This window comes from Lates calcarifer, linkage group LG1 (genome assembly GCF_001640805.2).
Source record: "Lates calcarifer isolate ASB-BC8 linkage group LG1, TLL_Latcal_v3, whole genome shotgun sequence".
Taxonomy (NCBI): domain Eukaryota; kingdom Metazoa; phylum Chordata; class Actinopteri; family Centropomidae; genus Lates; species Lates calcarifer.
In genome coordinates, this window is record NC_066833.1 from 17,794,702 (window position 1) to 17,810,124 (window position 15,423).

The following is a 15,423-nucleotide window of genomic DNA, read 5'->3' on the forward strand; positions in this document are numbered from 1 at the left end:
TCACCAGGTAACAAACACGTGTCAGGTTTAACATTCAAAATAAAAAGTTGTCATGCTGACACAAAGCGGGAATTCGACATTTTCCTTTGCATTAGTTTATGTTCCCATGCACCTGTCTATCAGGTGTGCAGCATTAAAACACTTATCGTGTCGATCAAACATGATAACATCAACATTTTACGGGCCACCTCAAACCAGGCCCAGCAGCGCTCATTCCTCGCTGTTCTTGTAGCGGACACTCCCCCATCTTGGCTCACACACCCTCTGACTATAGACAAGCCGAGGATTGCTGCCCTGCCACAGGCTACTGAAACCGGACGACTCTGCTGCAAAGGTAACTAAACTCAAACACTAAGCTGTGATTTTACTCACTTTCAACCTCGCTTGCTTATACGAAGCCGGGACGAGCGTTAACTAAAGTTAGTAATGACTTCTGTTTGTGATAAACTGTGGGCTCCTGTAGTGTTAGCGTTACCAGCTAGCGGTTAGCTACCCAAGGTTAGCTACTGTTTCGACAGCGCTAACGCTATTAGTCAACGATGTGAATGTTTTAAGTGGGTTAACAAGATATTTAGGTAATGTTAGTTGCAAACAGCGACATGAGAGACCTCCCCTGTGAGGTAGCGGGTACCGTTAGGTTACCGGTGATTTCAGCTAACGAAGTTTCAGTTCATGCGACGGCAAAGTTAAGTTGACAAGTTTGCTAACTTAGTTAGCAAGTGAAACTAAGTGCAGCCAGGTCACTGTAAAAGTTTTAAAGCCAGTGTATGAATAAATTACACAGATCACACAAGAAGACCGCTGTAAATTCAATTATTAGGATTACTACGTATGGTCGTCATAAGAGTTGTGTTGAACTCTTATTTTGTGTATGCTGCTGTTTGTGTGTAACCTAACACAAACAGGTACACGCAGCTACAAATAATAATAATAATAATAATAATAATAGTCTAATACAGCAGCCCTGCAGTGGATTTTAGTAAAGGTTATGATGTTTAGTTTTTGTTTAAATAGTTTTGTAGAAGTTAAATATTACGGTCGTTTTGGAGGCAGTTCTTTGTGATGCTGTTGCATCGTGTTAAGTTATACTGAACCATGCTTCAACTATTTAGTCCACCCTATTTAGCTTTATACCAGTAACGGTGGACTAGATATTGTGAATGCTTCAATATATTAGACGGATTCAAGTTTAAAACTGAATGCGCCTAATAAATGAGCATTATCACGTTTATGTAGGAGGGATTTATCACAGAGAGGTTGTTTTAGGCTCCATGAACTTATAATGAATTGCTGAGTGTGTATTAAAGCTGACCAATGTTGTCAACAGGTGGAGAGATAATCTGTGAGAGGAAATCAAAGGAGGGTCCCAGTAAGAGAATACCCAAAACCCCCTCATCTTCAACATGGGGGCTGTTGTCTCACGGTGGAGGGTTTGTACTCAGACCTTTACTAATTGTTATTTTCTGTTTTTGGCACACACAAAGATTCTCACAATTCAGATACCCCTCTTTGCATCACCATTCTTTGGCATAGTGGCATGCACAGACTAGCAAAATTATATCGCCAACAAAGAACAACACACACATGACACATACATAATGTGCAAAAGTGGGAAGATGAAACAGGAAGTTTCCAGATCCTTTCAAGAAGTTTCTTGCACAAATAGGACTGTTGCTGTGTCATGATTTATTCTCTCTGACTGGAATTTCAAAATGTTTGTCTTGCAGGCTAAACCATCCACTGTAGAGATTTTGGAGGGAATCGATAAGGTATGCTTTAACTAAAAAAAAAAAAAGTTTTTCTTTTTATATTTATATATTTAAATGACTAAAACACAACAAATCCATGCTCTAAATATTTACTGCTTAAAGCAACTTGCATGCAGTAAAGCAAGCCATTATGTCATTAGAGGGACAGATAGACAAAGCCCTCAAGAACAAGAACCACTGTCACAAATTGTACTAAAAACAATGCTACATACATTTGTTTTGGCATTCTGACAAAACAGTATATATGAATTTGTTTTGAAAAAGTGTGCAGATGACACAGTACAGCTTATTACCACTGTGGAGTGGGAAAATGCTTCAGGCAATAAATTCAACAGTAAATTTTCTCTTTATTCTTTTATGCCATGTTAAGATTTACAACAGATGATGCCCAAGTGATGTTTATAAAGCCCACTTGATCCGGAAACACCCGCACTGAGTCCTTCTCTAATTATACATGTTGCTATAACAAATATTGTGTTATGGTACAAGATTTATTAACATGCCAAAATGTAGAATAGGTTAGCCATTGTCATATAGTCACATTACTGGTGATCAGTGACCACTTTTGATATAAAAATAATGCTGTGGATGATGTGTTTTCAACATGTATATTTTGACCAAAAGCAATCAGATGAGTCAATGAATGCCACATCATCTCCTCATTTGCTGACTGATAGGGCTTTGGTGCTCTTCTTCAGTTAAGCAAGTGTTAGGCTATTTTCAGCACCTGTCCTGGGAGCAAGAGACCCAACACATACTCACTGAAGAGGTCAGGTGGCATTCAAGTTGTGAAGAGATGGGCGTTGGGCCTGTTAGTTTCTTCATGAGATCAGTCATTTCTTATGGCAGAATGTTTTAATCGCCACTTTTTCATGTGCATGGTTATGCCACACATAGGCATGATATACTGTGAGGCTGAATGGGAGATCAGATGATTCAGGGCTCAGAGTGACAGACACATATGTTAGAGTAGAACCATAGTGACTAAGAGTGGACTCTATTCTGCCCACCAGCTATTTTTGGATGTGGTAAGCAGCACTTTAAAGCAGTGGTGTAACATTTCAATTTTAAAAAATAATCTAAAGATGAACGAGTTATTTGTTAATTGCCTCTACTGCCAAAAGGGAAATCTGATCATGATTTGACAAAAACAGCTGCTTTGTATGCTCCCACTAGTTGATGTCTAGGTTGGATTATACTTCTTTTAAATCCTGCATGGTTACCTTTTACATTTTCTGTCCTGCTAAAAAAGCTGGTGTTCATTGTGGGAAGTCTTACAGTTAATCCTAATAGAATTTGCCTACATTTGCATGTATGTAAAGGCATGACGCACATCCAGGCTGTTGAGAGAGATGGTGTTAAGGCAGCGGTGAAAACACTGGATTTGCAGTTTGAAATATAGAGCTGCAAGTTTGCACATCAGAAAACTATTGGAATAATCTCAGTTCAGTTTCTAACTTGTCTAACTGTACATTATCCTAAAGCCATAACAAATAGCTGTGTTTTCCCCAGAGACTTCTACCACATTTAAATTACATTCTATCAAAATATTTAGGCAACCTAATTGGAAATGCCTGCTGTGACACTTAACTTTTACATTATTGATCCAGACTTAAGAGCAGGAACATGGACATGTCTCCATAACGAGTTACTTTAACTTACCTGGATGTTGTGTGGGGCTGCTGTCTCTCTGTCCATAATGTAATCATGACAACATTAAATACAGAGAACAGTCAGTCATAGACTACTTTAACAAAATGTAAAATATTTGTTTTGTTTTAAATGAGTTTGATTGGAATAAATAATTTTAATAATAAAATGTTGTCATCATACCACCACAATGTGATTTTTATGGATTGTTGATGAATGAAAACTGAATTAACACCCGAAGTCCAAGAAGAATCCAAGAAGAAGTGCTGCTTTGGTTTTTGGTGGAAACCATTTCAGTGGCAGTAATAGTCATGATCATTGCTAATATGTTATTGGAAAAAGGCTGTAACCTCTTGGATGTCAGCAGGAATATGTTTTTGCACTAATTTAACACTCCTTTAATTTTTTCCACAGGATATACAGATTCTTGAAGAATATAGTGAGAAGTATCAAAGGCAGTTGAAGATATGGGTCGGGCGACTGCTTTTGTATTCGTCTCTTCTCTACCTGGTCACATGTGTAGTTGTGTATTTCTGGTACCTGCCTGAACAGTTAATGGGACGCCTCATATTGTCCCTTCCCTTCGTGATGTTTCCCTTATTGTAAGTTCACAAGATGGTCAGTCATATTTTCATGGTACTGAAAAAATGACCAAATAACCTAACCTCTTTTCTTTTCCCTTTAGAGTGTGGTTACTTCGAAAATTGCTTATAATTATCTTTTCTCGAAGAACTGAAAAAAACAGTAAGATTTGTTTTGCTATTGATACATTGATACATAAATTATCACATAATGATCGTTTTTATGTTCATGATGGTGTTGAATATTCTTTAAAGAATGTTTTTTTTTGGGGTTTTTTTTTCCAGATGAAAAATTAGAGGATCTAAAAGCACAAAAAAGGAAGATAGTAAGTGATGTTTTTATATTTGTCCAGTTTTATATAGACTGTTGTTTACTCTTCAGTTTTGATTGATAGTATGGAGCATTGATACTGGTAATACTTCAGGTTAAAACAGCCTAGCATCTTGCTGCTAACAGAACATTTTTGCATTGACAGAGTTGCACTAAAATGACTAAAGTACTGAAAATAACCTTTCATCATTTTTTGTTTACCACTGTTACATTATGACCACATTCATGTATCATGATGTAAAACTGAAGATCAAGCATGTACAATTTGATCTGAGAAGAGCAAATGTGACACATCAGTTTACGGGGTTCTTTTAATGTTACAGTGGGCGCATTAGAGAAGGAAGTAGCTCATTTTAATTTCAGTACCACATTTAATGTTTTTTATTTTTACCATTAATTGGTTTCTCCAATTTTTTGCCAACTTTTGTCACACCTGAATAATCAACTGGGGTTACATTTGTGCCATTTCAACTAAAAAATATAAAAACCTAAATATGAGGCTTGATAAGTCCATGTGTAGAACAAAAAATAGATCACTCTGAATGTAATGGCAATTTAAAGGAAAAGAAAGTCACATTTTTCCTAAATAACCTGATTGTCTCTGGTGTGAAAATATGCCTAATTTAGCAGAGATGAAACAGTTGGTCAAGTGTAGCTGCTGGTGGATGTTTGTAGAAAAGATGACCATCACCAAAACAGCTGAAAGTAATTGGTGCTTGTCAAAGTCAATAAGAAACATGTCATATTCAGTTTCTTGTTTTATAGTTAAGATATACCATTTCACCAAGTGTAACAGTAGCAGCCATAAAAACCATCACAAAAATTGCACTTTGCATCTTTTTACCTTGAAATTTTCAGCTCCACAAACACCCAAAATTTCGCCCAAATGTCCCTGAAATCAGTCTTGAGCTTGAGAGAACTGCAGAGTAACATTTCAAAAAACAATGGTCATCTATATGTGGCCTGCACTGTGGTGAGATCAGTGAGAGGAACATGTTCTATAACCTATAATCTATGTGGAAGACATTGTAATTTTGATGTCTAGTGATCTCCTCCAGTGAAGTGAAGGCTTCATTCTGCAAGTTATGTTGGAAGCCTTGTAGCAAGATTCTTGCTTATCTAATCTTGCTAATCCAGGCAGCATTTGGCACAGTGACTTAACCCAGTAAACCACTCTGCTAATGTCACTTTAATTGATAGCATTTAGTGCAGGAAAGAAATAAATCTGAGAAATTGCTTGTCATCCTCTGTCAAGTCTTAATAACTTTCAATAATTAGGGCTGATGGATTTTCACACTCTCCATTATCGAAGTAGTGAATGTAATTATTCTTCATATTATATATAAACATTTAGAAATGTTTGGTACTTGTGTTAAATGAAGATGTACAGTTTGTGAAGTTTCTGGTGCCCTTTCTCAGTCATGTTTAGTTGTAATGTTATGGTAGGTGATTGTCAGATATTAATGTGTGTAAGGTGTGTTTTATAAAAGGCATATTAATTACGTCAATGATCAATTAATTACTTGGAAATATAACTGTTGTTATAAGAATTATTTCTATGTGGATTGTATTGAAAAATAATTACAGAATCTATCCTGTTTTAGTTTGTATGCTTGTTTTTATTTTGCAGCTTGAAGAAGTTATGGAAACTGAGACATACAAAAATGCTAAAATGATTCTGGAGAGATTTGACCCTGATTCCAAGAAAAAAATTGTGAGTTAGTTTGTTTTTACTTTTCAATGTAAACCAGTTTGTATAATTGTTTTGGATGTATGCCTTTAAACATTCACTTGTTCTCCTTATCTGTGTGAAGGAGCTGGAATCTACTCCAGTTGGACCTCAGATGACTCCAAAACCAGGACAAGGTAACAATGCATTCTGAAGAAGGAAACACTAATTTCCTTACACTCGTCAGCATTTCATACCAGTGATGTAATGTTTTCTGTGTTAGAGCTCCGCCAACGCAATGTCTTCCCAAAGACCCCCCCAGTGGCAGTGAATCCTGCAACCAGTGCTGCCGCCCGCCCTCCTCTTGCCTCTGGGCCCACCTATCCTGGACGAGCTTCCCACTCTGCTCCAGGTGGACCCCCAGAGAGGATCCTGTCGGCTATAGCTGCTCAGCAGAGCTTGATGAGGAAGCCTGTGACCCCTGGAACACCTGTTCCAGGAGTTGGTGAGTTACCTGCACACAGGGGGACCACATCATAATGTGGTCGATTAAGGTGTGATTTACTCTTCCCTGGTTCTGTGTCCCCAGTTGCTCAAGGCTCTGTGGTGTGTGTGTTGTCAGCTAGGGTGGTATATGTTGTCCAAAAGTTGTAATGGGTAATTGTATGAATGTAGTTTTCAGATATCTTACTAAAAGGTTCAACCTTTTTCAGATAAGTGTATAATTGTGAACGAAGATTAGAAATAGGCAGTAGCTTTTGATATAGTCAGAATATTTACATGGAGAATATGACGCCTGTTCCTTTCATCTTCATTTGCTTTTAAAGATTTTACAAGCCAGCCAGAAAACACAATGAAAAACTTTCCATAGAACAGTTGTTGTATATGGAAGACATCTGTGGAGTGTAGAGGCATTGAATATTCAATACAAATTATTTCTGGACTATGAACACTCAATAGAAGATGCAAATAAGTGCAAACAGTAAAGGAAATGTGCTCCTAGAGGAAGCCGCATGCTGTAATTGCCATGTGGAATGCCAACTGTGAGGTATGCACAGAGCAGGATTACATTAACTGTGATTAATTAGCCAGACCTGCGTTTGTTCTCTGGGCAATGGTGTTGGAATCTCACTAAATGTCTTTTAATGCTTGGTGAAATTGCCTTTGGCATTGGGAACACCTCACAAATGGTTTACATGACTTGATGTTATCACCTGCTTCTGTTGAAAATTGAAAGTGAAAAGCAATTTGATACAAAGAGTCACCACAGAGTTTCCATATGTTGGTAAATTAATAAGCAGCAGGATACTGAGACTCTGCCAAGTCTCACAGAAATGACCAGTCATCTTCCTATGATTGCTCTTGATGTTAGATTATATTAATTACCACGCACCAACACAGTGGGGATTCTGGACGTGCTTTGCAAGTGAGATCCAGTGATAAGTCATTATGAAAAAGGGGCAGGTTTTTGTAAAATTCATCATGGTTTGTGCAGTAAATTGTGAAATACGCGGCTCACTGTTTCACAGAGGGTTTATTCTAAGCAGGACCCGTTTATTGCAGTTTGTATTCATGACTGCAGACTGTGTCTAACGTGCATTGATGCTGCGCTTTAACAGGGATGCATCCCCCAGGTCCGCCCCTGGCCAGACCTGTGCTCCCAAGGGAAAGAGGCGCCATGGACAGAGTCATTGAGTATCTTGTTGGAGATGGTCCTCAGAACAGGTACACTACCTCTGCTTTTAGACAGAGACAGTCTCCTTTCAGGAATACGCTTATATATGTGCAAATTCTGTAGTAATGTTTTGAGTACTGTTATGCATTTTATAGTTTCATATGCATATTATTAAGACACTGTAATGATGCAACACCTAAAATTTGATAAATTACACACAGTAGAAATCTGCCAGATGTATTTTGTTACTGAGATTAGTGCTCAAATGCAGGTAATCTTCCAAAAGTGGCAGTGAATTACTTCAGCTTGTGCTCCATTTGAGCTGCGAATAAAATGATCTTTAATGTAATCTTATGCCAGTTCATGTACTGTATGCTGTCTTTCCTCCCTCATAGATATGCTCTCATATGTCAGCAGTGTCTGTCCCATAACGGCATGGCATTAAAGGAGGAATTTGAATTCATTGGTAAGACTTTGAGTAACACAACACTGCTTGTCAGTCTCCATCAAACACTGTGCCTTCATTTGCCCTCTAGCATTTGGCAGTGCAGTATATCATATGGCTTTTAAATGCCTCTGCCACTGCCGACCCCTGTAAGCAAAAACACAAGAAGATTGAATATGCAAACCAGTGCTACACATCAATCTGAAGTGTTTATGCATCTCAGGCATTTTTTGTCATTGGTTCATATTCATGTATATTAATCTATGTCTGTTTGAGAATGTATTAGAGAGGTGACATAAACTATATGTATGGTGTTTTATTTGTGTTGTTTCAGCCTTCCGATGTGCATATTGTTACTTCTTGAACCCTGCAAGAAAGACCAGGCCTCAGGCACCCAGACTTCCTGAGGTCACTGGTGAACTGAAAATGTCATCTGAGGCACCTTTACCATCGTCTAGTGCTGATGTAGATGACGACCAATCTGATTTAGGTAACAATGACACTCAAGCAGGTTTTGTCCAATTTTCTAAAATGTAAATGTCATTCAATCTTGCAGAATTTAAAAATTCTGAATCTGAGTCTTTTGTACTTGGTTGAAATGCTTGCAAATCTAAACTGAAATATTCTCTCAAATTATCAGGGAAATCCAGGCTTGCTGATGTGTCTGCTGAAACAGACACCCAAGAGCCAAGCACACCAACAACCGCAGAGTCCAATTCTGTGTCAGATGGCCAAAGCACCCCAGAGTCACAAGACCTGCCCCCTGAGAAATCTGATGGAGAGCAAGATGTGTCTGCCATGGAAGTAGAATAAAACAGTGGAGTAGTGATTTCAACACGAGTCTGGCTGGAAGGTGATAACTTTAAGTAAATGCCGTAAGTTGGAGTAACACTGTAACAAGCCAGCAGCTGGTGTGATTTTGAACTTAGAGTACACAATGTACTTTCTTTTGAGAATTGTTTTTATAGTTCTAGCAATAGTAATGAATTAAATATTAAATCACACATAGCACTAGCATTTGGTAGCAACTGCCCAACAACCCATCTTTGTAGTAATGATTATGTGTCCTACTTATTTTCATGTCATCTTATTGAGATCAAATGTGTGATGCTAAGTTAAGTTGTTTTTGATGCTGTATAGGAAAAGTCTTTTTCCATGTTTCATTTCCATATTTTATTTGTTGTTGACTGAATTCTAACATTTTGCTATCCTGGTTAACAGGGAACTGTGGAAACAAAACAAGAAATATTTTGTGGGGAAAATAAATTTTTATTTATGGGAAACTATTTATAAATATTTTTCTATAATGCAGTGCCTTTCATGACCATGTTGACTGGGGTACTCCGTAGCACAGTGGTGCTAACAAGCTGTTTACACAACCATGGTACCATAATAGGAATGCACATACAAAATGTATTTATTGCTAAAAGGGAGGAGATGTAGGAGATTTACTGTGCACACGCTCCAAGTGCCTTTTATGTTTTAAGTCTCTGCTGCAAAGTTTTGTGGACACAACCTATTTTCATTTAGACAGTAAAGTCATTTAACTGTTTTCAGTCTTAAGTGACAGTATTTGTTTGCTGAATGTCTAAATTCCTGTTGCTGTATAAGTAATACTAAATAAACATTTGAGAACATCTGTGTACATGTGTGGTCAGGATCACAACACACTCATCCAGATGGATACATGTTTGATGTATAGATATGAAAACACAGATTGTGCATTAACATCGCAAGATGAATAGACTAACATGTAGATAGCCATGTTAATAACAGCTCCTATGTATTCCTGCTACCTGTGTTGTGTATGCCTGTATACTGGTGCCCTTTTCTTCTTTGTCCAAATGCTCACAAAGGAGCATGTTTAAACAGTCCATTTTCATTAGCAGGCCAGTCTTAGCCTGTGATTATTTTATTTTAGGTCATTGATCATCTCAGACAGCGAAAGATAATGGTGCTGACGCGGAGCCCGGCCAGTCTTGATTGCTTGACCCTCTTCATTTGCAACAAGAAAGTCAATGCAGCTGCAGAGTTGCTCTCTGCCATCGTATAACCCTTCTCCCCTGAAGATACACCGTAAACTATTGGTGAGGTCAACACCTCACGTCTTCTATGGGTTTTGATAATGTATGTTTACAGAGACATGACCTCCTGGGCTTTGTAATGCATCAATGTGACATCGACAGTAACGCCTGATTCCACCGCATGCTGTTTGAGGTTGACCTCTGACAAGAGCCAAACAGGGAAAAAAATGGGACATCAATAGGACAATGTTTGAATGTTTTCACACCATTGGGAGTTTGTTGAGTATACATAGGCTGCACATATGTGCATCATCATAAGTAATACATCACAAAAGATCTCAAATACTGTGTGGTTTGAAAATGTATGTTTGAGTTATATTTTTGATTCTACAGCACTTAATCTTGTCTTGACAGTTTGTGCTTTATAGTCAGTAGAATTATTATTTGTGTGCAAGGTTTTCAACTCTGTATAACAACATTCAGTTTTTTGTTTGGCTTTTTTTATATACAATGCTTGAAGAATTTCAGACAGATGGAAAGATCACAGAGAGATTTGGAGGTTGCTCAGGAAAAAAACAAAACAGTCACAAAAGTAAAATTGTGTTTTTTGCTGCAGTTAAACAGCTTTGCCTTTGAAAGTATTACAGTTGCTCTGGTACAAGCATTTGTGTAGTGAGATGATTTTTATCTGGTGGGAAATAGAGGGCTTATTTAAGAGCAATCAATATTTAGGATGGCCCTTCAACTCTCCGATCAGGATGTTTATACTGTAGTCATCATAGTCTGCACATAATTGACCATCGTCTCAGCCTATTACACGAACAACCCAAAGAAATACTGTTTAAATAATGTGAAAACAAAAGATACACTCACAGCTTTTTGTGTCCTATTGTCCAAACACTCAAAGGATTACATCTGGATTGCTATCATGGAAACACTAATTGATTTTCAAGGATGACAAATGACATACAAGGCCCCGGTGCCAAGGTAATTTTGAGCAAGCGATGAAAATGTACAGTGGGGCTGTCCCAAGGTTCATAGTTCTTTTCATGCTCATCTCTCACATGTGCAATGGAGGCCACTTGACTTAAATTTATACTGATCTTTTATTTATACCCAGAAAAAATGGCAGATAAGAAACATAAGTGTTCTTGATATTGTGTTTTGTCATATCTAGCAGCCAAAGATTGAAATCCTGCGAAACAATTTTCTGAAGAAATGAAAGAGCGTGCCCTCCTGAACCCTGGAGGAAAATAACCCCGTGGTGCGAGGCAGAATATGAAACAGAGGCACAGAATAAGTAAAATAGACAAGTGCACCAGGCTTGTCACTTTTCCATTTGCTGCCCCCGAGTGTGAGCACTTCAAAATTCTCCTCATCTCAGCAAAGACCTTCATCGTTATGCTCTATCTACTGTACTGAATACGAAAAAAGTACCATATCAGACATGGGTAATAAAGAAGGGGCTTTTAAAAATTTACCATGTTTCTGTCAATCATGAAGTACATTGCAACAGGAAGAACAACAAAGTCATAAAGCATACAGCGGCGGCCATTGTGCATTGGAGACGATGTGGAAAATGCTGAGATGAGTGTCACAGAAGCAGTTAACGTGGTGGTGATATTAGACATCACCGTTGGCTCTTGACAACAGCATCATTACACAGTAATAAGAGCACAATCTCCTTCAGAGAAGCATTAAAATCAAATTAGATTATACAAGAGCTTGGCTTGATGAGCTGCGAGGGGCGATGGTTCCCGAGCAGTGTGTGGATCTCTGGCTATTACTGTAAAACTCTTCAGCTGTTTGGACTTGAATTGCCACTTGACAAAGCTGAGCAGCTTTGCACAAAAGGTCATCAGCTTCCAAGAAATTAGTTTTTAAATTCAAGTCATTTGAATCCTACACACCAGATGGATGAGTTTTTATTTTTTACCCCCCTGTTCTATCTGTCAAATCACAAATGAGTGCTGCTGAATGCATGATGCCAACAATAAACCACTGTGCTGTAGTTTATACCAGAGTGACATTCAGGGATCAGAGAGCATTGTCATTCTCTGTTTTATCCTGAACTCATTACACCACTGAGCAATGACATCTGCTTGAGCACAATACAGTTTGACAATTATTACTGCAAACAATCCACTGTTGTACCCTGATTATATGCTAAACTGCAAGAGCACATGCTTTTAGACAGACAACAAAAGCATGAAAATGTCTGTTCCATCACAAAAAACCCTGCCTCACTTGCATATAAACTGGATTATATTCCAACATAGTAAGAGAATTTATTTTGTCTGTCTGTGCTTTTAATGTTCCTGTGCATTCATAATTTTTGTGCTTGACAATTGATATATTGATTAATTTTATATAGTGTTAGGATGGAACATGCCCCAGGAATCGATAACATAAAAACAAGGTTAACCTAAATTTACAAGTCCTGCTATGTGCAGCATCATAATTCAATTACAGAGCAAGCTGAAAGCACTTTCTCTCTCTTTTCTTGCTGTTTTACCAAAGTTTCACATATTTCTGAGGGAGGGTGCTTGAGAAACTACCAAAAACAGAACAGGGATGTGGAGGGATGAAAGGCCGAGACAACACACCCCTGCCACTACCTCATGTGGAAATCATACAAAGCATCCTGCAGGCAGCAGGTTCATTTTATGGCTTCATCTATTACCACACTGTCATTGTTAATTGTCTTCTTTTTACCTCTGCAGGATTCTCCAAATTGGTCCTATCGAATGTGACAGGAGGAAGAGCATTAAGCATCTGACAAGATGATATCTAAGTTCAATTTCCTACTCCTCACCTGATTTATACCTGCAGCAGATCATTTTCCTTTCTGTCATAAAGACCTCTATAAATCAGTGGTGCTTATGGAAGCACTACAGAACAGGGTCCCTGGATTTGTATCCCCTGTGTTTGCTATTAGGAAGCCATTACAGCCACATTTTCCTCCTTCAAACAAAAATGATCAAATCTAATACTGGCAAGATTAGAGAGATAAAGAGAGCAAGCGCTTGCAGAGCTGTTCAGCACAGTCCCCTATCTAAACAATATGCTCTAAACTCAATAAAAAACAGGGCTTTTTGCTGGTGACACCATTATCCATCTGTTTGGACAAAATTGCTGTATCATGGTATAAATCTGCGATACAAGTGACATATCCTCTAAAATAAAAGGGAACATTAACTGCTCTATCTTCTAGAGGCCATGGGACTAGCTGGCTATAAGCTCAGTCAAGTGTGATGGCAGTTATACTGTGTTTTACTAGACTGCAGACAATTATACTTTGCTCCTCTCCCCTAAGAAGACAAACTGCCATGGCTTCAGCTGAAATGATTTCAAATAGATTTTCCAAAATGTCTGTCGCCAGATTGCTTCCATACATTATTTCACTTAAATGGAGAGAAAAAAAGAGGGAGCAAATCCACAAATCAATCACAACAGCCCACTTTACCAGATGGAAAGACGAGAGCTTTCAGTGTGTGTGTGTGCGTGTGTGTGTTGAAGACCTGCAGAGAAGGACAGTTATAGGATGTGCACAGTCCTGTCTCTGCTATGTGTCTCACTCATCTTGAAGATGACATAGAGTATCCACTCTGAGTGGTGAGCTGGCAGTGCTGTAAGAGTGGAATAATGTATAATGAACTGACCTGCTGACTGGCCGCTGGCAAGTTCAACAACTACTTCATTCAATCAATCATGCGTAATCCATTAAGAGAACAGAAAAATACAAGACACATATTAATGCTGAAAGTGCTGCATACTCATAATTTTTTGTAAAATATGTGTAAGTTAAATTAGGCTTAAATTTAAGTTAAGTTAAGATTTTGAAACTTCTTACCTACTAATAATTTAAGTATGGCAGCTGGAAATATGACTGGGATTGAGCTAAAATGTGCTAAAATGCTTCATATACTTATCTGGATCTACTGCACATTCACTAACTACTGTATCACAACATCTATGTCAACACCTAGTTAAACATAGTACTGGCAAGTAACTAGGTACTTTTATTCAAGTATGCACTTAAGTACAAATATGAGGTACATGAGTGTTTCCTTTCTATGCTACTCTATACAGCTGCTTTAGTTACCTTAAAATATACCTTATAAAATATGATGCATTGTTGTAGATTAAACTCAATAGTATAGTGGTATAGTCCATAGTACCTAGTATCTAAAATTAGAGCTGAACCAATTAGTCTATTAATTGACCTATCAATCAACAGAAAATTAGATCTACAGTACTTTTATAACTGATTGTCATTATATAAAAATGTGAGAAAAAAATAATTGAATCAAGGTTTTGCCAAACCAATCATTTGTTTTATCAAGAAAATAATCTGCACATTAAAGCCATAATGAAAATAACCGTTAGTTGCAGACTTATGTAAAACACCTAGCTGAACTTGTCTGCGGTACTTCAGCATCTGCATAGAGACAAACGATGTAACATTCATGATCAGCCAATAGAAATGCTGGATTTCAGCCAGGTCTACATCCAATTAGGACACGAGGTTCTCCGCACGTGTCAATAAAGTGCGAAAGCTAACGTGTAGCGGTTACTCTGGTGACAATGGAGAAGTTAGCAAATAGTTGTGAAGGTAAAAATGTGGTACAGTATTTAAAGAATACTGCTAAGTTGGTGGTGCAAGTGACGAGAGAATGGGATTCACCTGGAGGAAAGCAGCTGTCATAAACAAGCTAGCTGACTACCGAGAAGCAGTTCTGTCCACCTGGAAAAATCTAAATGGTTTGTAAACAGTGAATACTTTAAGCTGTTCACGCTGAAGTTATTCTTTTACAATTGCCCCTTTTAAATCATACAGGAGCAGCAGGTCGTCAAAGCACAGTGCCAGAGGACCAAGGCCAGTTCTGAAGCCAGTTCCCGACCAGTCTCACCTGGAACAAAGCCAAAGACAGGTAAATACTTATTTTTCACTGCTAGTGTGTGTTTGTTGCCAAAGGTTTCACCATGGGTTCGTGCTACCTATGCAGAAGTGTTCTAGCTTGTGATGAGCAACTATTGTATATTGTGCCTGTGTACATACAGAGCTTGTTGGGGTAGAAGAGGCACCAAACTAGGACGTAGATTGTATATAGTTCAGACATTAGTGCTGCATGAAAAAATGCCGCCCCTCATTAAATTCAATAAGATACCACCTTATAGTATCGTACAGTTCTCACTGGCACCAGAGGCAACAAACCAGCCACATTTTTGCAATTTTTAATGCAGCGCTGCTATAGGTTTGCATGCTTACTAAAACT

At 38.1% G+C, this 15,423-nt stretch overlaps 1 protein-coding gene and 1 long non-coding RNA gene across 5 annotated transcripts in view; both read left to right on the forward strand.

Moving 5' to 3' along the window:
- The first annotated feature begins 219 nt into the window (after window positions 1–219).
- On the forward strand, window positions 220–9,757 carry lnpa (limb and neural patterns a). 2 transcript variants are annotated; one of them, XM_018675783.2, is made up of 13 exons: window positions 220–334; window positions 1,328–1,430; window positions 1,728–1,769; window positions 3,834–4,021; window positions 4,105–4,163; window positions 4,286–4,326; window positions 5,962–6,045; window positions 6,146–6,197; window positions 6,284–6,505; window positions 7,620–7,725; window positions 8,071–8,141; window positions 8,455–8,610; window positions 8,761–9,757. In XM_018675783.2, exons 2-13 carry the CDS (start codon window positions 1,404–1,406, stop codon window positions 8,931–8,933), a joined length of 1,221 nt encoding a protein of 406 aa, XP_018531299.1. In that variant the 5' UTR covers window positions 220–334; window positions 1,328–1,403; the 3' UTR covers window positions 8,934–9,757. The 2 variants fall into 2 exon arrangements, with proteins under 2 accessions (XP_018531299.1, XP_018531300.1); XM_018675784.2 differs by having other exon boundaries at window positions 7,635–7,725.
- Window positions 9,758–14,707: 4,950 nt separating this feature from the next.
- LOC108882958 (uncharacterized) overlaps window positions 14,708–15,423 on the forward strand; it is a 77,443-nt gene continuing 76,727 nt past the window's right edge. For all 3 annotated transcript variants that reach the window (XR_001960854.2, XR_001960855.2, XR_001960853.2), the window contains exons 1-2: window positions 14,708–14,908; window positions 14,985–15,078. This is a non-coding gene — a long non-coding RNA (uncharacterized LOC108882958). The remainder of the gene's footprint in view (window positions 14,909–14,984; window positions 15,079–15,423) is intronic.